The sequence below is a fragment of the Vulpes lagopus genome, chromosome X (genome assembly GCF_018345385.1).
Source record: "Vulpes lagopus strain Blue_001 chromosome X, ASM1834538v1, whole genome shotgun sequence".
NCBI classification, from domain to species: domain Eukaryota; kingdom Metazoa; phylum Chordata; class Mammalia; order Carnivora; family Canidae; genus Vulpes; species Vulpes lagopus.
In genome coordinates this window covers 14,424,248-14,451,744 of record NC_054848.1, presented here as the reverse complement: position 1 = coordinate 14,451,744, position 27,497 = coordinate 14,424,248, and the positions used below count along the sequence as shown (strand labels likewise).

Sequence of the window (27,497 nt, the reverse complement as noted above, 5' to 3'; positions counted from 1 at the left end):
GTCTTTCTTAAAAGTGCTGAAGCAGTTCAAATTATATTGAGAGCAAAATTAAGCTTTTCTGTTGTTTCTGTGTAGACGATGACTGTGTAAGATACGTTTTTATTTCTAAAAGAATGTTAGGTTCTTAATTTTTTCCAGAAAGACAGCAGCTGTGCTATCTGCATATCTGGTATGTAAGTCCTATAGATATGTTCTTAGATGCACAGCATATCTTTATTTGAGGCACTGGGGATTCAACTATGAATTGATGCTAGTAGTATTTACCAGTGGATCATGGTCTATTCCTTTGACTTCTATAATCTCTACCTTTGTATTGTGACAAAAGACATAGGTGAATTACAGTGTAAAGCTGGGGCATTTTCAGAGGGACAATAGAACTTTTTATGTTTTCTCAAATTATACTCAAAGATAGTTTGTTAAATTAACCAGTATTCCTTTACATCAGGATCTGTACATATTCCTCCTAGTACTCAGTCCTAGGAAAGTGTTTATTTTTCCCATTGAATTTGTATGTATTTTTATCTTGTAGTGAAGCTTATATGGACCAGAGAGAAATTAACCATTCAGGTTGAGTACTCTTATTTTCCAACTGGTACATTTTTATTTGTACCTTTTTTTTTTTTTTTTTTTTAAGGGTGGGGAGGGCCAGGAGAGAGAATCCCAAGCAGGACCCATGCCCAGCGCAGAGCCCAACACAGGGCTGGATCTTACCACCCTGCAATCATGAACAGAACCAAAATAAAGGGTTGGTTGCTTAACCTACTGAGCCACCCAGGTGCCCTGGTGTTTATCCCTTTTTAGATTACAAAATAAGCACTAATTTTTCAAAAGCTCTGTTTTAAGTGCTAATCTTGAGAATAGTGAGGGTTTTTTTTGTGAGTTTTTCCTATGGCATGAACTTTTGTTTTTTAATTTATTTTTTATTTTTTAAAAAGATTTTATTTATTTATTCATAAGAGACACACACACACACAGAGAGAGAGAGAGAGAGAGAGAGAGAGAGAGAGAGGCAGAGACACAGGCAGAGGGAGAAGCAGGCTCCATGCAGGGAGCCCAGTGTGGGACTGGATCCCAGGTCTCTAGGATCACGCCCTGGGCTGAAGGTGGCGCTAAACCGCTGAGCCACCTGGGCTGCCCAGGCATGAACTTTTAAAAGGCATTTAATATTGTCCAGTTTTAATTTTTGCTAAATGTGTTGGTTTTATGAGTTATAATATGGGAAGAATTTTATTGAAAGATTATTGATATATGGAATTTGGAAAGTGTATATTTAAAAGTGATTCAAATGTGTATTATATATGGATTTACGTATGTGATTTTTAACATTTGAAAGGATATATGCCAGATGGTTAACAGCAGGTATTGTTTGATGGTAGGATTATAGGTGATTTTTCCCCCCTTATCTGTCTTCTAATTTGGGGGGGGGGATGATGAGCATGTAAAAAAAATAATAACCAATTCTAGTTTCTAGGAGTCCACAAAGGCCATTTTGGTTCACAAAGGGCCAAAAGCTATTTTCAGTACTCAAAACCCCTAAAGGAAATTCATGAACAGTTAGGCCTCAAAGTTGTCCAACACAGGGTGACATCAAGTTTCTTTAGGCTTTAGCTAGAATGTATGTTTTCTGATAATGCTGGTTAGTAGATGGTAGCTGTTTTCTTTGGTAATTATGTGTCTAGGCATTATTTTTTTTTTTTAATTTTTATTTATTTATGATAGTCACAGAGAGATAGAGAGAGAGGCAGAGACACAGGCAGAGGGAGAAGCAGGCTCCATGCACCGGGAGCCCGACGTGGGATTCGATCCCGGGTCTCCAGGATCGCGCCCTGGGCCAAAGGCAGGCGCCAAACCGCTATGCCACCCAGGGATCCCGTGTCTAGGCATTATAGAAAGCATGTATTTATATATTTATTTGCTTATTACTGCTTAATTTAAGATTGACTTAAATTTAGTGTTTCTGTTTCTTGAAACAACACCTTTTTGGTCTATACTTCAGAAGAGAATAATTAAGTAATGCTCAGGAATCAAAGAAGGATCATAGTGTCATTTTGTAACATAATTAATGTTAAGTGTTAATGCTGAAACCGTCTCATCTCAGGCAATTTTAATTAGGACAGATGAGGTGGGATAGAAGTCAGTCTTTGAACTTCCATTTATTTATGATACTATGCTTGGTGCTCTGCCTACACTATCTCATTTTAATTTTCATGACGACACTATGAAGTGTAAGTGGTATTAGCCTTACTTTACGCAAGGGAAAACCAAGATGAAGTAACTTGTGATAGTTTTAAGCATTCGAAATATTTCTATGTAATTGATATAGCTACCACTAACCATTGCAGCATAAGTTGTTTAAGAATATATAATTTGTGGGACACCTGGATGGCTCACTTGGTTAAGTGTCTGTCCTTGGCTCAGGTCATGATCCCAGGGTCCTGGGATCGAGACCTACATCAGATCCCTGCTAAGTGGGGAGCCTGCTTCTCCTTTTCGCTTTGCCCCTCCCCGTGCTTGTGCATGCTTGTGGGCACACGCTCTCTCTCTCTGCACTCTCTCCAATAAATAAAATCTTAAAAAATATGTATATAATTTGTTAATCATATGCCATAGGCCAGCATTGAGTACAGAGCTGCTTCTTTTTTTTTTTTTTTAATTCATGAGAGACAGAGGCAAAGGGAGAAGCAGACTCCCCATGGGGAGCCTGATGTGGGACTCCATCCCAGGATCCTGGGGTCATACTGACTGAGCCACCTAGGTGCCCCACTTTCTTTTATTATTTAATTCATACTGTTGTAAAATGTTCATATAATGCATAAAAATAAAGGGAAGAAAATTAAGGTCACCTAAAATATCACCACCCTGTGAGATAAAAAAGGAAGATCACTGAAATACTTTTGCATTACTTTATGCAAACTTGCATACAATTTTATACAAATAGGATAATATTATGCAAGATGTATTCATAAAACACACCCCCTTCCCTTTAGGACACACTATCATCTTTATCTTCCTGGGTAAACCTTATTATAACCTGTTAAGGGCAGCCTGGGTGGCTCAGCAGTTTAGCGCCGCCTTCAGCCCAGGGCCTGATCCTGGAGACTGGGGATCGAGTCCCATGTCAGGCTCCCTGCCTGGAGCCTGCTTCTCCCTCTGCCTGTGTCTCTGCCTCTCTCTCTCTCTCTGTGTGTGTGTCTCTCATGAATAAATAAATAAAATCTTTAAAAAAAATAACCTGTTAAGTGTTCTGTATTTCTCTCCATGCTTAAATAATCTTTTTACTCATTTAACCATATGCAAACCTATACATTTATATGTTTATAGTGAAAATTTTAGTCACTATCAGTGAACATTTGAGAACTTTTTAAAGCGCAAGTCTTTGTGCTAGCTGTGGGTGAGCTACAAGAAAGAATAATGTGTGGCCTATATTCTCAATCACTTAATATGTGAGAAGAGATGAGTAGGTAAACAACTTGTATTTTACAAGATGTGTCTTGATATGTGGTAAATGTTGGGTGAAGACACAGCCTGAGAACCTTGCAGGGGAGCTTCCATAGGGCAGAAGCTTGCCTTCTTGTTGATTCATATGGGCATAAGCTCCTGACACGTGGGATTATGCTCACTTGTCAGTAAATAAGTGTCTGTAAGTAAAGTCATGTGTTCAAGTGAAACAAAAAAATATTCTGTTGATTGGTTTAAATGGATTATAGTTTGAGATCTGTTGAGAGAAGCAGTTTTTGTATTTGCTTTATTTCTTTGGCATGGAATTATCCCTTCTCCCATTAGGGAATTATATTTTTTTCCTTTAAAGTTTGGGTATTTTGTAAGGAGGAGGATGTAATATTTTGCTATATGATTCATGGCATTTTAAAAAAAGATGTTATTTATTTATTCATGAGAGACACACAGAGAGAGAGGGGCAGAGACACAGGCAAAGGGAGAAGCAGGCTCCATGCAGGGAGCCTGATGTGGGACTCGATTTTGGGACCCCACGATCATGCCCTGGGCTGAAGGCAGGCGTTAAACTGCTGGGCCACCCAGGGATCCTATGCATGGCATTTTGAAGTTTAAGATAGCTTAAGTAAGTAGTACTTTCTAATACAGAAGTTATTATTTGCTCAAAAGTAAGCTTAAGGGGTGCCTGAGTGGCTTAGTCTGTTAAGTGGTAGACTGTTGATTTCGGCTCAGGTCATGATCTTGGGGTCCTGGAATTGAGCTCCATGTTGGGCTTTGCACTCATTGGGGAGTCTGCTTGAGGATTCTCTCACTCTCTGTCCCTTTGTCCCTCTCCCTGCTCACAGTCTGTCTTTCTCTAAAATAAATAAATTTTTTTTTTATAAAAGTAAGCTTAAGCATTCACTTGACTTTACATCTAGTGCCTAGATTGAATGAGAGTTTACACATTTGCATGGCTCAGTTGGTTGAGTATCCCACTTTTGTGTTTGGCTCACGTCATGGTCTCAGAGTCATTCAGAATGAGCCCCACATCATGCTCCACACTAGGGGTGGAGCCTGCTCAAGATTCTTCCTCTGTCCTTCCCTAACCACTCCACCCCCTGCACTCTTTCTTTCTCTCTCTTTAAAGATTTTATTTATTTATGTGAGAGAGAGAAAAAGCACAGTGGAGAGAGGGAGAGGGAGAAGCAGACTCCCTACTGGGCAGGAATTCCCTCCCCCCAACACAGGGCTTGATCCCAGGACTCTGGGGTCATGACCTGAGCTGAAGTTAGCAGCTTAATCGGGTGAGTCACCCAGGCATTCCCCTCTCTCTCTCTTAGAAAAAGAAAAAAGAATTTATGCATTTGTATATGCCAAATATAAACCTTTGATAGTAGAAGTATTGGGGAGAATCAGGAGGGAAAAACAAATCAATGAAATATATGAATTTCAGAATATTTGAAAAGAAATATTTTATTAAAGATTGGTAGATATTCACTCAGGTATTCAGTTTGAATCTACCTTGTGTTTAGCACTGTTCTGGGTGCTGTGGAATATATATAAAGGAAATAAAAACAGGACCAGGGTCATATTTTCTGTCTCTTTAAAAAATGTATTTATTTATTTTAGAGAGACAGAGTGTGTGCGCACCCTTGAACACAGAGGAGTGAGTGGCAGAGGGAGAGGGAGAGAGAATCTCGAGCCGACTTGGTTCTTAGCACAGAGCCCCATATGGAACTTGATCTCATGACCCTGAGCTCAAGATGTGAGCCAAAACCAAGAGTCCGTTGCTTAACTGGCTGTGCCATCCAGGTGCCCCAGGTTATATTCTCTTAAAGGGAAGACTGTTTCATTTAACATTACTGGCATAGTGAAACATGGAAACTACATGGCTTAAGAGGGAAAGCAATAAAAGTTGTCTATAGTGAAAGAAGAATGTTTAGGACAAATAATTTTAATTTTATTGTGACCCTGAAAGAATCCTTAAATTACCAAGCTCACATTTTAAAAATTTTATTTCATTTTATTTCCTTTCAAATATAATTAATGTACAGTGTTATATTAGTGTCAGGTGTACAATATAGTGATTCTGCAGTTCCATACATCACCCAGTGCTCATCATGACAAGTGCACTCCTTAATCCCCTTCACCTATTCACTCATCCCCCTACCCACCTCCCCTCTGGTAACCTTCAGTTTGTTCTCTATGGTTAAGAGAGTCTGAATGGTGTCTTCAAACAACTCACTGCACTTTAACACCATGAGGACTGAAAGGGAAAGCTTATTGAGTCACTGACTTGTGCCCTCATAAACAGTTCGAGTTCTTTTTGTGTATCGAAGGCTTTATTTGGCATGACTTTGGACTTCACAAGAGATACATCTGCTCACTGGTGTTGAATGACTATGATAATTGAAAAGGAAAAGTTTCCAAACTCTGAAAGAGTTGATCTTATCTAATATGGCTAATCTCAAACTAAAGGGATCTGGAATTCTTCTTGTCTTTATCTGGGGATAAGTGGTGTTTATTTTATTCCTTGGTCTGTGGTTGTACCTTTAAAATAAGTGGTTTGGATTCCAAAGCACTGATTTTGAAGTTAAGAGTGTTTGCGTTGTTGGGACGCCTGGGTGGCTCAGTGGTTGAGCATCTGTCTTTGGCTCAGGTTGTGATCCCAGGGTGTCCGGGGACCAAGTCCCACATCGGGCTCCCTGCAGGGGACCTGCTTCTCCCTCTGCCTATGTCTCTGCCTCTCTCTCTCTGTTTCTCATGAATAAATAATACAATAAAATCTTAAAAAAAAAAAAGGATTTTTGCATTGCATTTAACTCTAAGAAAGTTCTGTCTTTACTTATTTTATACCTACCAGCAGAGTATGAGAGTTCTAGTTGTTCCATATCCTTATCAACATTTGGTATTGTCAGTCTTTTTAATTTTAGCCATTTATGTAATGGTATCTCATTGTGGTTTTAATTTGTGCTTCCTCAAGTACTAATGATGGTGAGCATCGCTTCACATGCTTGTTGGCTATTTGTGTATCTTCTTTAGCAAAGGCACCATTCAAATCTTTTGCCAATTATGTTTTTTTAAAAGATTTTATTTATTGTTTATTTGAGAGAGAGAGAAAAAGAGAGAGAGAGAGAATAAGTGGGGGGAGAGGCAAAGAGAGAGAGAGAGAGAAGCGGACTCCTTGCTGAGCAGGGAGCCCAATGTGGGACTCAATCCTAGGACCCTGGGATCATGATCTGAGCCAAAGGCAGATGCCTAAGCGACTGAGCCACCCAGGCACCCCCAATTATGGTTATATAGGGCTGTTTACCATTTAAAAATTGAGTTCTTTAAGAATTGAGTGAGAGTTCTTTATGTATTCTGGATCTTTTATTGGATACATATTTTGCAAATATTTTTTCCCATTCTGCGGCTTATCCTTTTCTCAACAGTATCATTTGAAGAGCAGTTGTTTTGATAAAATCCAGTATATCAGTTTTTTTCCTCTGGTGTGTTGTGCTTCTCTGTGTCATATTTAAGAAGTCATAGCCTAACTTAGAGTCAGTCACAAGGTCTCTGTATTTTCTTCTAGAAGTTTTATAGTTGGAGGCTTTGCATTTAGATTTATGATCTTTATTGAGATAATTTTTGTGTATTAACTTTTTTTTTTGCAAATTATGCCTTTATTTTATTAAAAAAGCTTTTTTCATGGTGATGTTTTTTATTAGAGTAAGAGAAAAATGGAAGACATCCTTAATGCGTATAAATAAGGACTTAGGTAAATTATGGTACAGCCACATCATAGAATATGAAAAGGAAATGTCCAGATGTAAAAAATAAGGAGAGATAAGCACTTGAGGTGATTTTTTTGATTTGCAAATATAGTTTGTTTGTTTGTTTATTTATTTATTTATTTATTTTTAAATTGGAGTTCAATTTGCCAACATAAAGCATATCACCCAGTGCTCATCCTATCAAGTGGCCCCATCAGTGCCTGTCACCCAATCACCCCATCCTCCTGCCCACCTCCCCTTTCATTACCCCTTGTTCATTTCCCAGAGTTAGGTGTCTCTCCTGTTCTGTCTCCCTCACTGATATTTCCCACTCATTTTCTCTCCTTTCCCCTTCATTCCCTTTCACCATTTTTTATATTCCCTAAATGAATGAGACCATATAATGTTTGTCCTTCTCTGATTGACTTATTTACTCAGCATAATACCCTCCAGTTCCATCCTCGTTGAAGCAAATGGTGGGTATTTGTTGTTTCTAATGGCTGAGGAATATTCTATTGTATACATAGACCACAGCTTCTTTATCCATTCATCTTTCGATGGACATTGAGGCTCTTTCCACAGTTTGGCTATTGTGTACATTGCTGCTATAAACATCGGGGTGCAGGTGTCCCGGTGATTCACTGCATCTGTATCTTTGGGGTAAATCCCCAGCAGTGCAATTGCTGGGTCGTAGGGCAGATCTATTTTTAACTCTTGGAGGAACCTCCACACAGTTTTCCAGAGCGGCTGCACCAGTTCACATTCTCACCAACAGTGCAAGACAGTTCTTCTTTCTTGACATCCTCTCCAACATTTGTTGTTTCCTGCCTTGTTCATTTTCCCCATTCTCACTGGTGTGAGGTGGTATCTTATGGCGGTTTTGATTTGTATTTCCCTGATGGCCAGTGATGCGGAGCATTTTCTCATGTGCTTGTTGGCCATGTGTATGTCTTCCTCTGTGAGATTTCTGTTCATGTCTTTTGGGCGTTTCATGATTGGATTGTTTTTTTCTTTGCTGTTGAGTTTAGTAAGTTCTTTATAGATCTTGGATACTAGCCCTTTATCTGATACGTCATTTGCAAATATCTTCTCCCATTCTGTAGGTTGTCTTTTAGTTTTGTTGACTGTTTCTTTTGCTGTGCAGAAGCTTTTTATCTTGATGAAGTCCCAATAATTCATTTTTGCTTTTGTTTCTCTTGCCTTTGTAGATGTATCTTGCAAGAAGTTACTGTGGCCAAGTTCAAAAAGGGTGTTGTCTGTGTTCTCCTCTAGGATTTTGATGGAATCTCGTCTCACATTTAGATCTTTCATCCATTTTTAGTTTATCTTTGTGTATGGTGTAAGAGAATGGTCTAGTTTCATTCTTCTGCACTTGGCTGTTCAATTTTCCCAGCACTTGGCTGTCCTTTTTCCAGTGGATGGTCTTCCCTGCTTTGTCGAATATTAGTTGACCATAGAGTTGAGGGCCTATTTCTGGGTATTTTTAAAATACTTATTAGAGAAAGAGAGAGAGAGAATATACGTGCATGTGCACAAACTGGATGAGGGGCAGAGGGAGGAGCAGGGAGCCTGATGTGGGGCTTGACCATGACCTGAGCTGAGGGCAGATCCTTTACCGACTGAGTCACCCAGGTGCCTCTGTGTATTAACTTCTGCAGTAAGTGTTGTTTTTCATTTTTTTGGTACATGAAAATGTTCCAGTACCATTTGTTAAAAAAAAAGAAAAAAAATCCCCAAACTATCCGTTCTTCATTAAATTACCTTGGCACTTGTATTGACAATCTTTTTTGTATGTGGGTGTGTGTATGTGTTGAAAATCTAAAAAAAAAAAAAAAAAAGAAAAAAGAAAAAAAATATTCACCATATATATGTGCATCTTTCAGGACTTTATTCTGTGTCCTTGGTCTATATGTCAGTCCTTGTGCAATATCACTCTATCTTGATTAAATATTGCCTTTGGATAAATTATTAAATCCAGTTTATTAATATTTTCTTTTATGGTTAGTACATTTTTATGTCTATCTAAGAAATTTGTGTGCATGGTACATGGATTTATTTATTTAAGTCTTCAAAGATTTACTTTTAATCATCTCTATACATATATCTTCACCTTCTAGGATTACAAGATTACTTATTCAACTAATGGGAGCAACTGATAACACTTGAGATCAAGAATTCAGTTATGGTTTAGAGATTTGAGAGAAGGGCATAGAAACCTAGGTATACCTTTGATGTGTGACCCATCCCTCAGTTTTTCAACTGAGCCCCTTTGTAAGTAGTGGGACTTATTTTAATGTTATTCACAACTTTTTGCCCTCTGGTTAGAGTTGGTCAGTGCCTTCACTCCTTCATCTCCCTTTACTTTCTGCTTCAATTCAGCACGTTCTATATATTTCATTTTGTCTTTTTCCTTTAGCCACTTGGCTGTGGTCTTTAATTGAAAACATCCTCACTCACAGTAGTATTGAATATTCAATTCATTTGATTTTTTTAAAAGATTTCATTTATTTATTTATTCATGAGAGACACACAGAGAGAGGCAGAGACACAGGCAGAGGGAGAAGCAGGCTCCATGCAGGGAGCCCGACGTGGGACTCTGTCCCAGGTCTCCAGGATCACGCCCTGGGTTGAAGGCGCGCTAAACCACCGAGCCACCTGGGCTGCCCTCATTTGATTATTCTAATCTGACTTTCAGGGCTGATATCTCAAAAGGGGAGGTTGTGCTTTGTGAGTCATTTATGTATGTGGGTGGCTCCTGAAGGCATGGGTCCTGAGAGACTGCAGAGGGAGATGAGAGCCCAGAAGGAACCTGAGCAACTCTAGCATTTCATAATCAAGTAGAGGAGGCAGGAGCCTCTTTAGTGTCTGCTCATTTTGTGTCTTTTTTTTCCTTTTTATTTATTTATTTATTTTTTATTTTGTGTCTTCAGCCTGAAATTCCTTTCTTTGTCTTCTCTGCTTATTGAAATACTCTTCTTTAAAGGATCAGTTCAAGTGCCACTCCTTTTGAAAAGGCTTCTTTTATATTCCCAGTTAATTGTGCTTTGTGTCTTTGCACAGAGCACCACTTTTACCTCTCTTAATAGAGCTTGGGTTTTATTCTTTGTTCGGTAATTATTTGTTAATATGTCTCTCTCACTAGATTTCCAAGTTCTTTTGTAGTAGACTGTGTATCTTCTATCCACAACAGCACCAAGCACATAGGAATTCTGTAAATATTTGTTAAATAAATGACTATATCACACCTGGAAACAGATGGTGGTAATGTAGAAAGGAACAAGAAAGGCTTTAGGAAAGTGGTGGGATTTATGTCATCTTAAAGGATGGATAGGATTTCAAGAAGCAGCAGAAGGAAGGGTATCATGCAGATAGAACAACATGATGAGTTTTGAGCTAGGCCACAGGATAGGTGTAGGTGGTAGATTCAGGTGGCTTTGAAATTGTGAGGGGCCTTAAATAGGCCCAGCAGAAAATTTTTTATTCAATTTGGTAGTCAGTGAAATTACTGAAGCAGGTAGGTGGTTTGGGCAGAAAGTCCATATCTTTTTTTTTTTTTTTAAAGATTTTATTTATTTGAGAGAGAGAGAGAGAGAGAGAGAGAGAATGCATGCACAGAAGCAGGAGGAGAAGCAGAGAGAGAAGCAGGCTCCCCGCTGAGCAGGGAGCCTGATGCAGGGCTCGAACCCAGGACCCTGGGACCATGATCTGAGCCGAAGGCAGACACTTAACTGACTGAGCCACCCAGGCACCCCAGCAACTTAGCCCATATCTGATATGTATTGAGTAGGTTGGAGAAAGACCCTTGTGGCAAGAGGAGTTAGGTGGCTACAGTATCAGGCCAGGCAGGAGCTAATGAGTGTATAAATCAGTGCCAGAGGAAAGAGAAATGAGAGAGTAAATGTTGGCTGAATATGTGAATGAAAGAAGAGAACCTCACACATTCAGTCATGCCTGGGGTTTTAAATGCCAAGTACCTAGAAGAGTAGTGTGTTGGTAGAAGAAACAAAAATGCCAGAAGGAGCAAGTTTTGAGGAGATGTTGGCTTGAATTTAAGTCTGTTGAGTCAGAGATACAGAAGGTGTTCTAGGTGGCGTAATGAATGTGTTCTCCATGGGCTTCCTTTATTTTAATTGTTTAGTTTTTATTTAAATTCAATTAGCCAACATATAGTACATCATTAGTTTTAGATGTAGTTTTCAGTAATTCATCAGTTGCATTTAATACCCAGTGCTCATCCTATCATGTGCCCTCCTTAATGCCCATCAGCCAGTTATCCCATTTCTCCCCCGGCTTCAACAACCCTAAGATCACAGGCTTCCTTTATTTATTTATTTTTTAAAAAAGATTTTATTTTTTCATGAGAGACAGACAGAGAGAGAGAGAGAGAGAGAGAGAGAGAGAGGCAGAGACACAGGCAGAAGGAGAAGCAGGCTCCATGCAGGGAGCCTGACATGGGACTCGATCCCCAGGCTCCAGGATCACGCCCTGGGCCGAAGGTGGTGCTAAACCACTGAGCCACCCAGGCCACCCCACAACCTTCTTTTAAATAAGAAATTACCTTGCATTGTACACATAATCATGGTCTGACCACAGGTACACCTGTGAGTAATGGGAGAATAATGAGAGGTGGATATTCTATTGCCATATTAAATATTTCTGTGTATATACCTCTTTAATAGAACTCATATTGTGTTTATTCATATGCCTGTTTCTGACTGGATGGAGCTGTTGGAGGACAAGGACAGTGTATTATTTATCGTTGTAGATTGCCTGGCATATTGAGGACATACAGGAAAAGTTTGAGTTAATCAATTAGTGACTCACAATACATAGATCTTTGAACAAGTAATTGTCTTGTTAGAAGACTTGACTTTTGCAGTTTTTACAAGTTTTACCAACATGGTCATGACTCTTCTACTGCTCCATAATATGGGCTTAAGTGGGTTTTGGGATAGGCCTTGACTGAATCCCAACTCTACCAGTTTACCATCTGCTCTTTTTAATTCACTTAACCATAAAAATTGACCCTTTTATTTTTTATTTTTTTAAGATTTTAAAAATTTATTTATTCATGAGAGACACACAGACAGAGAGAGGCAGAGACACAGGTAGAGAGAAAAGCAGGCTCCACGCAGGGAGCCCAGTGTGGGACTCGATCCCGGGACACCAGGACCATGCCCTGGGCCAAAGGCAGGCATCAAACTGCTGAGCCATCCAGGGATCCCCAAATTCACCCTTTTAAAGTGTTACAATTCAGTTGTTTTTAGTGTATTTACAAGGTTGTATAACTATCACCACTATATAATTCCAGAATGTTTTTTTTTTTTAAGATTTTATTTATTTATTCATGAAAGACACAGAGAGAGAGGCAGAGATACAGGCAGAGGGAGAAGCAGGCTCTGTGCAGGGAGCCCGATGTGGGACTCGATCCCGGGTCTCCAGGATCAGGCCCTGGGCTGAAGGCGGTGCCAAACCGCTGAGCCACCCAGGCTGCTCCAGAATATTTTCATCACCCCAAAAAAGAGACATCTTACCCATACCCATTAGCAGTCACTCTCCCAGTCCCTCTTTTCCCAGCCTCTGTCAACTTCTAATCTTCTGAACTCTTTTTTTTAGATGATACTCTTAATTTTTTAAAAAGATTTTATTCATTTATTCATGAGAGACCGCTGAGCCACCTAGGGATCCCCCTGAGCTTATTTTTATTCAAGGAAAGAAATAAATGATATAACTCTATAACAGATTTCTAATAATAATACCCTTCAGAAATCTGCTAAAGGGAGGCGTTAATTAATCTTTCTCCTTGTAGGAAAGAATACTAGAAAAGGATACCATGGAACGAACGGTGAATGAAGGTAAGATTTGCTTTCTAAACATAAGATTTTTAGTTATTCATTTGGAACGAGTACCTTCTAGTAGACTGAACTTTTTGAAGAAAAAAAAAAAAAAAGCCCTTTTAGGGCAGCCCAGGTGGCTCAGCGGTTTAGAGCAGCCTTCAGCCCAGGGTGTGACACTGGAGACCCGGGATCAAGTCCCCACATCAGCCTCGCTGCGAGGGGCCTGCTTCTCCCTCTGCTTGTGTCTCTGCCTCTCTCTCTCTGTGTGTCTCTCATGAATGAATAAATAAATAAAATCTTTAAAAAAAAGTCCTTTTAGAAATAAAGTCATAGAAGATGTTAGGTGTTTAGAATTGTAATTTCAGAACTGAGTAGCTATTAAACATAATTTTGTCTTTCCTTCCTAGTTTTATAAGTGAGAAAACTCACACTCAGGGAGTTTAAGTGAACAGGTCATAAAATAATCTGTGACAGAGTCAAAATCAGAGTCCATGGGAGCCCCAGTGGCTCAGCGGTTTAGCGCCTCCTTCAGTCCAGGGCGTGGTCCTGGAGACGTGGGATCCTGCCTCTCTCTCCCTCTGTCTCTCTGTCTCTCTTATGAATAAATAAATAAAATCTTAAAAAAAAATCAGAGTCCAGATCTGCTAGCCCTAATATGTTTGGTTAAAAAATGCTTCATCCTGGGGGTGCCTGGGTAGTTAAGCATCTGACTCTTGATTTTGGCTCAGGTCATGATCTCAGGGTTTTGAGATAGAGCCTCGCATTGGGCTCTGTGCTGGGCATGGAGCCTGCTTAAGATTCTCTCTTCCCTCTCCCTTTTCCCTTTCCCCCTAAAAGAAAGAAAGAAAGAAACAAATAAATAAAAATAAAAAAATGCTTCGTCTTGTCTTGCTTTAGTGAGAAGTCTGCTCACTGTCCCTTGAATATGTGTACTCATTTGCACCCTCTCTTTTGAGTTGTATAGTTGATCCTTGAACAACATGGGTTTGAATTGCATGGGTCCACTTACATGTGGATTTTTTTCTGATAAATATATTGGGAAATTTTTTGGAGATTTATGACAATTTGAAAAAACTTTCAAATGAACCATTTCTACACTATTAGTAGTTAAGATTTTGAGGAGTCAAAAGTTATTTGTGGATTTTCGACTGCAGGTGATGAGTATCCCTAACTCCCATGTTCTCAAGGGTCAGCTAACTGTATTTTCTTTTTTTTTTTTTTTTTTTTTTGTATTTTCTTTTCTATGATAGATTCTGCACACTTTTGGCATCCTAAATCCTGTTCTTCTTTCAAGATCCAGTTCAAGTTCCGTGTCTCTTATGAGCTTTTCTGTGGCTGAATGCTGAATTTTGTCCTCTGCTGTTCCCAATTTTGTCAAATGTTTATAGTTTGTGTAATCTTGTAACTAGATTCTCAGCTTCTCTAGAGCAGGACCATGCCTTTACAGTTTCATTTTCTTTCCTATTAGAAAATCTTATTGTAGAATTATTTAGTAAATATAAGTGTGTACTTTCTTTGTACTAGTCAAGTCATTAAATAGAAAGCAGCTTATATATCCATCTCAAATGTTCACTATCTTGAGGAGGTACTGAGTCATAACCAGAAAGTAGATCTATTACTTTAAATTGTACACTTGGTATCATTCATAGATCCCTTCTTTGAGAAGCTTGTCATTTGACAACTTGGGCATCAATAAGGTAAAACAGTGATAGATTGTCAACACATTAAGTATGGTTAAATTCCTGAGTTCATAATAACACAGCAAAACAAAACTGGTAATCTGTGGAGATTGCTTGGGATCCAACCCATTATTTTAAAAATTAGAAATTAAAGGAAAAAATAAAGTGTTGCTTGTGATTTTCCTATGTGATATGTACCTCAGGTAATTGAATTCATTGAAGAGGGGAGGTTTTTTTATATACAAGTTTTCTGGCTAATAAAGACGGGATGAAGGTGCCTGGGGTGGCTCAGTTGGTTAAGCATCTGCCTTTGGCTCAGGTCATGATTCCAGGGTCCTGGGATCTAGTCCCACGTTGGGCTCCCTGCTCTGTGGGGAACCTGCTTCTTCCTCTTCCTTTGGCCCTCTTCCCTGCTCATGTGCACTCTCTTTCTCTCTCTTTCAAATAAATAAAGTCTGAAAAAAACATAAAAACAGGATGATAAAATTAGAATACCTTCATTTTGCAACCACTAATGAACTAATGGATCCAGGCAATAGCCATCCATGGCTGCTTATATCACAAAAAGAAAGAGAACTAGATTATTAGGAGCCTTCTATGAGAAGTACACACCACCACCTGTGAAGTCATCGTCTTTTCTCTCCTCCTCAAAAAAGCCAAATCTGAATATGATTAAACTCTTCTGGATCAAAACACTAGCACCTTATATTTATAGAAAATATAAGGACCAAAAGAACTCTGCACCATAGGATCTAGTCTGTATAATCCAGATTGTAAAACTAAACTGGCATCATCAGCATCAAAACATTTCCAGAGGAAGGGAGAAGAGAAAGAAAAGGAAAAGGAGCCTATAAATATCAAAAGAGACTTAAGGCACATTATCCATTGCTATATATGGACTTTATTTGGGTCTTGATTCAAAGAGACACACTTAAAATAGGACATTTGGTGAAATATGAATACTGACTGCTTATTTGATGTTATTAAGGAATTATGGTTAATTTTTCAGCATAATATTTTAAAAAATTAATCATTATATATATATATATATATATATATATATATATATATATATAGACAGAATGTGTTATTTGTAAATTCATGAGGTCTAGTGTTATTGGAGCTCCTCAACTTGGTACAGACAAAAATCTCTGCGTAGTCTTTTGAATCATGTTGTATTCCAGCTTCCTTCTTATGTTTTAAACTCTTAAAAGCATGCAGTTTATTATTTTTTTTAATTTTAGAGAGGGGGAAAGGGGGGCAAGCTCCCTTTTGGGGCTTACATTTGAGTGGAATGAGATACAGCAAATAAAATAAATGAGCAAATTGTAAGATACACAGTATGTTAGAAAGTGAAATTCTATGTAGAAAATGAGGATATTAATTATAAAATTAAAACTGGGTCTTATTAGAAAATAGTTTGTAGGTTTTCTTTTTTTTTTTAAGATTTACTTATTTGAGAGAGAGAGCAAGCATGAATGGGGGAGGCACAGAGGGAGAGAATCTCAAGCAGACTCTCCACTGAGTGCAGAGCCTGATGCAGGACTCGATTCCACAGCCCATGAGATCATGATCTGAGCCAAAACCAAGAATCAGACATGCAACTGAGCTACCCAGGTGCCCCTAGTTTATAGATTTTCTAAGAGCACTTTTAGACTTTTGCTATAGCTTTCCAGACTATTTTCTTTGTTTTTTTTTAGATTCAATGGATGTCAAGAAGGAGAATCAGGAGAAACCTCCAAACTCAGGTATATCCTCTGTGCAAAATGGTAGGTTTTAAAGAAGTTCAGTACAATGTATTTTTCTTTTCACTTAGTGTTAGTATGAACTCTTACTGCTTTCAGTATAGTCTATGTATAGCAAACTCCTGTAAATATAAAACCTGAGTAATAGGAAAGGTAAAAACATTTTATTTTGAAAATTTTACTTTGGTTTTATTTTAGAGATAAATTGGTATGTGATTAAAGTAGAAAATATGCATTTCAATGCAAATTTTGCCAAATTAAAGGTATCTAGTTAATAATTGACATTTATTACCAATTAAAAATGATAATGTGATTATTAATAAAAACCCTTCTAATATTAGAATCAACGTGAAAATCATTTTTTTTGATAGTCAAAAGATAGTTCATTGGATGAAAGCTTAGTTATTAGGAGGTTTGACAGATCTGTTCTAGAATCCTGGCCTCATTCTTTACTGGCCTTTTGACCTTGGGCACATTACTCAATGTTCTTAGTCTCTTTTTTCTTCTCTATAGCACAGGAATACTACTATTTACTTCATGGGACTGTTGTAATTAAATAAAGAAAATGAATGTAAAGCATTTAATATAATGCCTAGGTATACAGTAAATGTTCAATAAATGTTTATTAACCTTGAGTTATTAATTCATGTTTTAAGTTCCTTATTGGGAATAGGATGTGTATAGCACTGCATCAGAGACTCAGGAGATTGATTCTAACGCATTGTACCTGCTCTTAAGGAAAACAAGAAAATTAATCATATGCACACAAAAGCTGAATAAAATAACTATAACAAACTTACTGTGTTTATCCGAGTTTTCCAGGCAAACCTTTTGCCCCTTGTTTATCTGTGGTACCTGTCCTGCCAGCCCCACTCTTGGGGTAGTTCACCTATGACTTTCTGTTCCTACAGGAAGACAGCCTATAGAGGTAATCTCCATGGAATCATTCTTTCTTTTTCTTTCTTTCTTTCTTTCTTTCTTTCTTTCTTTCTTTCTTTCTTTTCTTTCTTTCTTTCTTTCTTTCTTTCTTTCTTTCTTTCTTTCTTTCAAGATTTTATTTATTTATTCATGAGAGACAGAAAGAGAGGCAGAGACATGGGCAGAGGGAGAAGCAGGCTACCTGTGGGGAGCCTGCTGCGGGATTCAATCCCAGGACCCCGGGATCACATGCATGAGCAGGGGAAGGAGCAGAGGGAGAAGGAGAGAGACAGTCCTTAAGCAGACCCCACCGAGCATGGAACCCCACATGGGGCTTGATCCTATGACTCCAAGAATCATGACCTGAGCTGAAATCCAGAGTTGAATGCTTAACCGACTAAGCCACCCAGGTGCCCCTGTTTTGTTATTTTTTAAAAAATATTTCATTTATTTATTTTATTTGAGAGAGAGTGTGTGCATGGGGATAGAGGGAGAGGGAGAGAATCCCAAGCCAACTTTATGCTGAGCATGGAGCCTGACATAGCGCTTGATCCCCATGACCTGATCATGGCCTGAGCCAAAACCAAGAGTTGGACACTTAACTGACTGAGCCACCCTGGTCTTTTATAAATGCTCTCCAAGGTCATATGGTGTAGTAGAGCTTCAGTTAGAACCTTGGGTTTCCTGATTGTCAGGTTAGTGCTTAGGAGGTCACTGAAATATCCTGGTCAGTTAATTTTGGAATTATGGATCTCAGTTTTCATTTTAAAAAATGTGTGTGTGTGTGTGTGTGTGTGTATAAAGATTTTATTTGAGAGAGAGAGTGAGTAGGTGAGAGAGAGCACAAGTGGGGTGGGGGTGGGGGTGGGGACAGAGGGAGAGGGAGAAGCAGATGCCCTGCTGGGCAGGGAGCCTGACTTGGGCTCAGTCCCAGGACCCTAGGATCATGATCTAAGCCGAAGGCAGATGCTTAACTAACTGAGCTGCCCAGGTGCCCCTAAATATATATATTTTAAAATTTTTATTTTAAGTAGGCTCCATGCCCAATGTGGGACTTAAACTCGACCCTGAGATCAAGAGTCCCATACTCTATGGACTGAGCCAGCCAAGTGCCACTGTTTTCACTTTTGACAAAGCTATCCAGTATTAATAAATTTAGGTACATCCATCTATGACTTTTTAGTTTTAGAATGATAATCCATACCTTTTATTCAGTGACTTATATGTATGCTACATCATTTAATTCTCAAAATACCTTGTACTGTATGTATTACTTTCCCTCATTTTGTAGGTGAAGGAACTAAGGCTGAGAAACTGAAATGACTTGCTCAGGTCACATAGCTTGTAAGAAGCAGAGCCAGACTGGAAAAAGGCAGGTTCGACCTCAGAGCCCATATTCTTGACATTCTGCTGCATGCCATTCAGCACTGTGGTAGGGTTAGCTTCATATCATCTGCAAGTGGAATTAAACCCAGTTTATTTTTTTAATGGAACAATCTCTTAGATTTATCGTTAAAAAAAGCAGAGTGTACAGTGTTATGTATGACATGCTTAATACCATGTGTAATATGTGTATATACACATATAAATACATACACATACAGTGCTATGCTGAAGCTGACTCATACCAGCTTGTGAGAGCCACATGTGCACATCTCTTCCTAGCTTTGTAATTGTTGACTTCACCTTGTCACCTTGTGATTAGCTGTGGTGGTAGTATTTATGCCATAGAAATCTGCAAACACTACCAGTCAGGCTTTTAATTTATATTTTCTGGAGAGCTGGTTGTTAAACATTTAACAACACTCCACTTGTGTGTATGTGTATGTGTGTATAAGCATTCTACCCTTTGAAGGATATATAAGAGGCTGGTAATTCCCCCAGGAAGGGAAACTGTCAAACCCAATATTTTTATAATGAGGAAATTAAGCAGGAATATAAGTGGTTGATGAGAATTACATTTTGTATGAATTATGGGGCACCTGGGTGGCTCAGTTGATTAAATGTCCGACTCTTGATTTTTGCTTAGGTCATGATCTTGGGGTTGTGGAATCAAGACCCACAAGGGCTTCCCACTCAGCTGGTAGTCTGCTTCTCTCTCTCTCCTTCTGCCCCTCCTCCTTGTGCACATGCCCACATGTACTCTCTCGCTCTGTCTAAAATAAATTTAAAAAAAAAAACCAAAAACACTTTGTATGAATTAGTAGTACCTTTGATACTGTTATCAAGTCTTTTTCTCAGTGTCTTGACAGTCTGACTGGAACAGTGAATTGAAGTGTGCAAGCCAGGCAAAGTACACTGCTTTCTGACCTTCTTCAATACCATTGTAATGTATCACGAAGACTGAGTGAGAGAAAGGACAGCAAGGGTTTGTAGAAAATATAGATCATTAAAGTAATTCATATCAGTGACTGTACTGATGACTGGTTTACTGCTTTGCTCTGCCACCATATTCTTGATACCCTGTATGGAGATCTAATAGTCAATTGAGAAGCCACTCTGGTTCTTAGATTTTTTTTTCTTTCCATAAAGCATTGCAGGGGTAAGACTGTTAGATCACATACCTAAACACCTTTAGTTCTCCATGAAAAAACAAAGAAGTGCCTTCACATTAATGGGATGAAATGATCTTGAATATACACTTGCCTTGAGTAAATTTATATTAGAGACAGATGAGTAGAATTCGCTCTTACTCTATAAAAAAATCCTTCAATTGTTCTTAAGAGTCTACATTTTTAGAATCATTGTGCTAATTCTTCATTACATTGAGAAGATCTGGAGTGTAATTTATATCAGAGCTGTTATCAGAAAGTTGTCTTATTATTTCTATGTTGATAATCAAATGCAGATCAGGAAATTTGAATTTACTCTTTAGGAAGTCTTTTTTTAGAGAGATATGGAGCTAAAGTCCCATTTTACTCCTGAGAGTTAGTATATATATTATATTTGCTAAAAAAACTTTCTTTTGTGTGTATATATATATTTTTTTCCCAGATGATTTCCACTGGGAAAATTACTTGAAAGAGACTGGATCTTTGAGTGCCCCTTCAGACTGTTTCAGACAGGTATGTCAAAATTCTATAGATATTAAATATATTAATGTGAACTCTTAATTTGTTGAGGGATGTCTGTGTGATTGTTAGGTTCTAGCAGTGTGAGGACATGAAGGGATTGTAGTAGTGCCATTTAAGGGCCAGATGGTTTCTTTGCATTCATTCATTAAGAATTTACTGTGTCATGTATACTAAGCCCTTATGATTGTCCATCTGGAGGGAAAGACAGACATGTAAATAATTAATTATGAAAACTATGATAACTCTATACTGGGAGTGCTCACAGAAGAGGTGATATCTGAGATGGTTGGAATGAGGAGAAAAATATTCCAGGCAGAGAGAACATCCAAAGCAAAGGCACATGGATGTAAAAGAACCTGAGTGTTGAGAGATGGCATGGGGTGGCTGGAACACAAAGCGGGTGAAGGTGATAGTGTGGGAATAAGGTTAAAGGTGTGGGAGCTTTTAAACTGTACTGAGGACTTGCACTTAGGCAGTGGTGAGCTGCCTGTTGGTTTTTTTCAAGGGGAATGGCCTAATCAGATTCTTATTTTAGAAAGCCACTCAGGGTACATTTTATAGACTGTATTTGGGTTGCCTGGAGTGGGCAGAGGAGTGAGACCAGCAGTGAGCAGTGTTTTTATGCTGCATGTCAAGCCAAGGAGAGGGTTTGCTCACTATCTGCCATGACTGTTACTTAAAACATTTTGCAGGTATTCTGGTAACATAACCGACCATTTGTTTTTCTTACAGTTGATACGTTTTAATAAAACTTTATTTGTGTGTATGTGTGTGTGTGTGTGGTACACACACACACACATACATATATGTAATATATACAGTCCCAGGTTCCACCAGCTAATGACTTCAAAGTTGGCATGAAATTGGAAGCCCATGACCCTCGCAATATGACTTCAATATGTATAGCCACAGTCGTTGGAATTACTGGTGCCAGGCTACGTTTAAGACTGGATGGTAGTGACAACAGAAATGATTTTTGGAGACTTGTTGATTCTCCAGACATACAGCCTATTGGGACATGTGAAAAGGAAGGGGACTTACTTCAGCCTCCACTGGGTAAGGATAAACTGTTTTTAAAATTAAATATTCTTACTAATGTAATATTCAGTAGAAAAAGTTTCAAGTAGCCTTTTACTCATTTATTTTTAAGATTTTATATTAGTTTTTAAAGGTTTTATTATTTATTTGAAAAAGAGTACACATGAGCAGGGGGAGGATGCAGAGGGACAAGTCAACTCTGCACTGTGCACCAAGCCCATGGGGCCAGGTCTCAGGACCTGAGCTGAAATCAAGAGTCAGCCGCTTAACCAACTGAGCCACTCAGGTGCCCTAGATTTGATTTTTAAATAATCTTTACACCCAATGTAGGGCTTGAACTCACAACCCCAAGATCAAGAGTCACATGCTTTACTGACCAAACCAAGTGGATGTCCCTGAAGTGGCCTTTTAGAAATCTCTTCTAGGCATTTTTGCAAATAGATATTTACTGTGGAGAATGTATGAGAGATCAACTCAGTACCATATGTTACAGAGTTTCACTTAAATACATGTTTGGCATATGTGTGCTGAAGGTTCTCCACTCCAGGGCAAGACATGTGCTGTCTTCAAACTTGAAATTTCAAAAGCAGCTCTACTAGGGCACACATGCAGATTCAGAAACCCTTTTGGGGGAGAAGTTTGTAGCATTTATTACGAGTCACTTTTTCCGTCATTATTGTCTGTTGAACTATTTAGCATTTTTGGCATGGCGGTGAGCACAGGAGAAGGGTATGATTTCACATTCAGACCCCAGTTTCAGACTTGGAATTTCATTATAACTGCAATGAGAAGAAATAGTGAGAGGGGTAGAGGTCAGTACCTTTAAGTCTTTGAAAGGGAGAAAACTGATGGAACTTTATAGCAAAGGTTTTTAAGTACAAAGTTCTCAATTTTTTTTAAGCACTTTAAAAAAAGTTTTTATTTATTCATTCATTCATTCGAGAGAGAGAGAGAGAGAAAGAAAGAGAAAGAGAGAGAGAGAGAGAGGGAGAGAGAGAGAGAGAGAGAGAGAGAGAGAGGAGAGAAAGGCAGAGGCATAGGCAGAGGGAGAAGCCGACTCCATTCAGGGAGCCTGATGTGGGACTTGATCCTGGATCTCCAGGATCACGCCCTGGGCTGAAGGCGGCACTACACCACTAGCCACCTGGGCTACCCTTGTTTTTTGTTTCTTCTTTACAATGCTGAAAATGAAAATTCTCTATTGTAAAGCACAATGAGAGAATGGATTTCTTTTTGTCTCTGACTAGTTAATTCCTTTAGAACCCCAAATTTAAGATATTAATAATTGCCACTCTTATAGCAATATATTTTTATACTTTCCTTGCTCTATTTGTTAATTATTCCTAATTCCTAATTTGGTTTAAAATATTTTAAAAAACTAACTAAAGATGTGTTATTCCAAGAAGGTGGTTTAGAGTGTGTTTTCTGCCTTTTGCCTTCTTTTCTTTCTTCATATCATTTATGTTTTAAATAGCTCTTAAATCATACAGAATTCTGTAAGAGATAGAAAGAAGTGTAAACCTGAGGCATAGTACTTCCCGGTTTGGATTTGATTTCTGTTTACAACTGATAATATGTTTTTGAATTTTGTTTAAAGGAAGCATAGCTGTTGTGATTGCCAACATTTCAGACACATAGCCAGATTTATGGTCACTGTTTTTCATGTTACTTTTAGAATTTATTAATTAAAAATATGAAATACATAGTGCATACTGATTAATATGTATTTTGATAGTACATATTAAAAATACACAATTTTTGCCAGTTTGATCATTAGGTGCTTCACATAGTTTCCATTTTAATATAACACAGCTTACTTGGTTTTCTTTTATTTAAACCGTAAAGGTTATTATTTAAAAGATTTTTTAAAGTTTTAATATACAAACAGAAAAGCATACAATTCATAAGTGTACAGCTTATAAATGAACACATCCATAAAAACCATCACCCAAATCAAGAAACAGAACATTATCAGCACCCCAGAAGCCCCACTCCTGCTGATCCTCAGTCATAAACTTCCTATTCCCAAAGGTACCACTATCTAGACTTCTTAACATTGTAGACTAGTTTTATATGTGTTTGAATTTTTATATACACTTTTATCTGTGTTTGGCCTTTTAATCTATGTTTGACTTTAGGCAATTAAAGAATTAAGAAAAATGTCAAATTAAGATGATGATGATGGTAATGATGATTACATGATGTAATAGGACAAGATGAGGGTTAAGAGAAAGGCATAAGGACCAGAGAATTATATTTGTGTTTATTTTTATTTATTTATTTTAAAGATTTTATTTATTTATTCATGAGAGACACAAAGAGAGGGGCAAAGACACAGTCAGAGGGAGAAGCAAACTCCCTGGGAGGAGCCTGATATGGGACTTGATCCCAGGACCCTGACACCCTGCCCTGAGTGAAGGCAGACACTCAACCACTGAGCCACGCAGGCGTCCCCAGAGATTTATTTTTATGCAATATTCTAATGGCAATGTGGTATTTCCATGTTGTGGATGATTATTTATTAGATATCATTGATAACACTAATTTATTATCAGGGAGTATATAATAACCTCCCCTTCCCTGCATTTTTTTTTCCTAGCAAAAATTATTTCTTTGGGTCAGATTAAGGGGATTTTGGTACAGGATTAATATAGGATGACTTTCTGTCTGAACTTTTTTGCGTGTTTAATCCAAGTGATGGACCCAGTGACCAGTAATTGCCAGGGATACATGTGCCTCCCTACCTTAATGCATGTATCCACCAGGGATACATGCCAAGTTCTCTTTAATTTTGGCATCAGGGCAGGGAAGTGCTGCATGAAATGTATTGCTCCTAGAAGGCAATAAAAGTAGCAGACCTCTACCCCCTGTTGCATGTGCCATATGCTGCGATATTCACCATTAATTGGTGACATCTCTAAAAAAGATACCGTTGAGTGTATTTTGATTTCATCTGATACAAATTCTAAGAGAAGATCTTGTTTAGTGTATGTAAAGATTGCTCAAGTGAGAGCTATCTTTCTTCCTAACATATTGTGTGGAAAAATTTCAAACATAAAGAAAAGGTGAAAATATTTTACAGTGAACACCCACATACCCACTACCTAGGTTCTACCATTGTCATTTTACATCCTTGCTTTATCAGTTACCTATCTGCCTTTCTATTGATTCATCAATTTATCTTATTTTTAAATATGTATTTCAGAGGAAGTTATTGATGTCAGTACACTTCCCTCAAATACTTCAGCATGCATATCATTGATTAGAGTTGAGTGCTTATTTACAGTTTTTAAAAAATTTTGAGGTGAAATTGATATACAATGAAATGCATCATTGTAAGTGTACATTTGCTAAGTTTGACAGAAAACTGTCTTTCTGAAAAGAAATAAGGCAGGGACTCTAAGGAAAAAGAAGGGCTGGAAGTTTTTTGCAGCCTTTGCCATGCTTTCGTGACTGTTGGTGGGAACTGAAAGCTCTTCTGGGTTTTGGCTTGGATCACCTCTAGTATTATGGCCCATTTCTAACAGATATATGTGTATGTTGGTGAACTTTAGCTACTGACTTCTCTAAAATAAGAGTGTCTACCCCCTACTGTTAGCATTGTTGCCAAATAATGCAGTGGGTACAGTAGAACTGATTGGAGCTGTTTCCTTAGTTTCTCAATAAGAAAGTCATTCTCTGGAGAAGAATGATAAACAAAACCTATTTTTTATACCAACTTGTTTTAATATCACAGGGAGGCTTTTTTCATGCTGATTTATTTTATAAAATAGGTTATCAGATGAATGCATCATCCTGGCCAATGTTCCTCTTACGAACACTGAATGGATCTGAAATGGCACCTGCAACATTCTTCAAGAAGGTAAGAAAAATGTTATAAAAAGCTTCCATCACCTGGGCTATATAGCTTTATTGTTTTAATAGGGGTACTTAAATACTTTGTCTTCTTCGATATGGAAAAATAAAAATTCTTTTTAAATTACTGGATTGATAAGTGTAATAATCTGCTAAGAGCTGCAATAACAAAGTACCACAGACTAGGTAGCTTAAACAATAGAGATTTATTTTTTCACAGTTCTGGGAACTAGAAGTCCAGAATCAAAGTGACATCAGGGTTGGTTTTTGGTGTGGCCTCTTTCCTCAGCATATAGATGGGTACCTTTTTGCTGTGTCCTCACATGGCCTCTTCTTTGTACATGTGGGGAAGGAGAGGTATCTCTGGTTTCTCTTCCTCTTATAAGAACACCAGTCCTATTGGATTAGAGCCCCACCCATATGACCTCACTTAACCTTTATTACCTCTGTAAAGGCCCTATTTCTGAACACAATGACATTGGGGATTAGGGCTTCAGTTTATGAATTTGAAAGGATATCATTCAAATTCAGGATATCATTCAAGTTCACCATTCAGTTCATTACGGGGACTTAAACACAGAAATTTATTTTCTTACTCTGGTGGCTAGAAGTCCAAGATCAAGGTGTCAGTAGGCTTGATTTCTTTGGAGGCCTCTCGCCTTGACTTGTAAATGGCTGTCTTCTCTGTGTTTTCACATGATCTGTGTGTCTGTGTCCTCCTTTCCTCTTCTTATGAGGACACCAGTCATTGGATTAGGGCCCAACCTAATGACCTCATTTTAACTTAATTACCTCTTTAAAGACCTTGTCTCCAAACGAAATCACATTCTGGGGTGCTGGGGGTTAGGATTTAAGCATGAATTTGGCAGGAGTGGGGACACAATTCAGTCCATAACAACAAGTCATAAAAAAAGTCTCAATTATAATCACCCACTAGTCAAAATGGATTTGTACCTTCTTTCTTCACCTTAAATATGAAAGGAGTGCTCTACTGGAAGCAAATGTTCTTTGCTATTTTTTATTTACCTTCAGAAGTGAAGTTTCCCCTCACTTTGCTATATTAGTCATCCTTTGACATTGAAGAAAATGATGATGGGCCAAAAAACCACTTGAAAGTTACTTAGATTTGGTTTCAGAAGTTAAAGAATGTTAAAAACAGTCATCAGAAAGAATTTGTTATAAGGAAATATTTGTTATGTAACAGGGAAAATTCCAAAGATAGTTTATGCTCTTGAGAAAATGTTGAAAGAGTACATTATGTTAAGAAACAGTGAGTAAAAGCCAAATTTTAGTTAAATTATGGGTCAGAATATTTCTTTCTCACCCTCTGTCCTGATTCTTTTCTCAGTCACTTAAATTTTATTATAATTATTTATATCAAAAAAAGGATTCAGCAATTCCATACATTTCTCAGTGCTTATCTCAAGGTAAGTGGACTTTTAATCCCCTTTATCTACTTCACCCCTCTCCCCACTCACCTACCCTCTGGCCAACTACCAGTTGTTCTCTATTTAAGAGTCTGTTTTTTTGTCTCTTTTTTCTTTGTTTTGTTTCTTAAATTCCACATATGAGTGAAATCATATGGCATCTGTCTTTCTCTGACTTATTTCATTTAGGATTATACTCTCTAGCTCCATCTGTGTTGTTGCAAATGGCAAAATCTTTTTTATGGCTAATATTTCATATATATATATTTCATATATATGGCTAATATTTCATATATATATATATATATATATATATATATATATATACACACACACACACACATACACCATATCTTTATCCATTCGTTTATGGATGGACACCTAGGTTGCTTCCATATCTTGGCTTTTGTGTATAATATTGTGGTAAACATAGGGGTGCATTTATCTTTTCAAATTAGTGTTTTTATTTTCTTTGAATAAATACCCACTAGTGGAATTACTGGATCATAGGGTAATTTTATTTTTAATTTCTTGAGGAACCTCTCCACTATTTTCTGCAGTGGCTGCACCAGTTTGCATTCCCATCACCAGTGCACCAGGGTTCCTTTCCACATCCTCACCAATATTTGTTATTTCTTGTTTTTTTTTTTTTTATTTTAGCCATTCCAACAGGTGTAAAGTGATTTTCAGTGAAGCTTTGATTTGCGCTTCCCTGATGATGAGTGATGTTGAGC

General features: G+C 38.0%; 1 protein-coding gene across 15 annotated transcripts in view; it reads left to right on the top strand.

Moving 5' to 3' along the window:
* SCML2 (Scm polycomb group protein like 2) overlaps positions 1 to 27,497 on the top strand; it is a 98,079-nt gene that overhangs the window by 9,762 nt on the left and 60,820 nt on the right. For 2 of the 15 annotated variants that reach the window (XM_041742045.1, XM_041742060.1), the window contains exons 2-7: positions 13,000 to 13,045; positions 16,407 to 16,475; positions 17,266 to 17,379; positions 20,364 to 20,434; positions 21,265 to 21,499; positions 25,255 to 25,343. In XM_041742045.1, the coding sequence (XP_041597979.1) occupies positions 13,024 to 13,045; positions 16,407 to 16,475; positions 17,266 to 17,379; positions 20,364 to 20,434; positions 21,265 to 21,499; positions 25,255 to 25,343 (600 nt within the window). In that variant the 5' untranslated portion in view covers positions 13,000 to 13,023. The remainder of the gene's footprint in view (positions 1 to 12,999; positions 13,046 to 16,406; positions 16,476 to 17,265; positions 17,380 to 20,363; positions 20,435 to 21,264; positions 21,500 to 25,254; positions 25,344 to 27,497) is intronic. The other 13 variants (XM_041742061.1, XM_041742048.1, XM_041742049.1 and 10 more) reach the window with 10 other exon arrangements.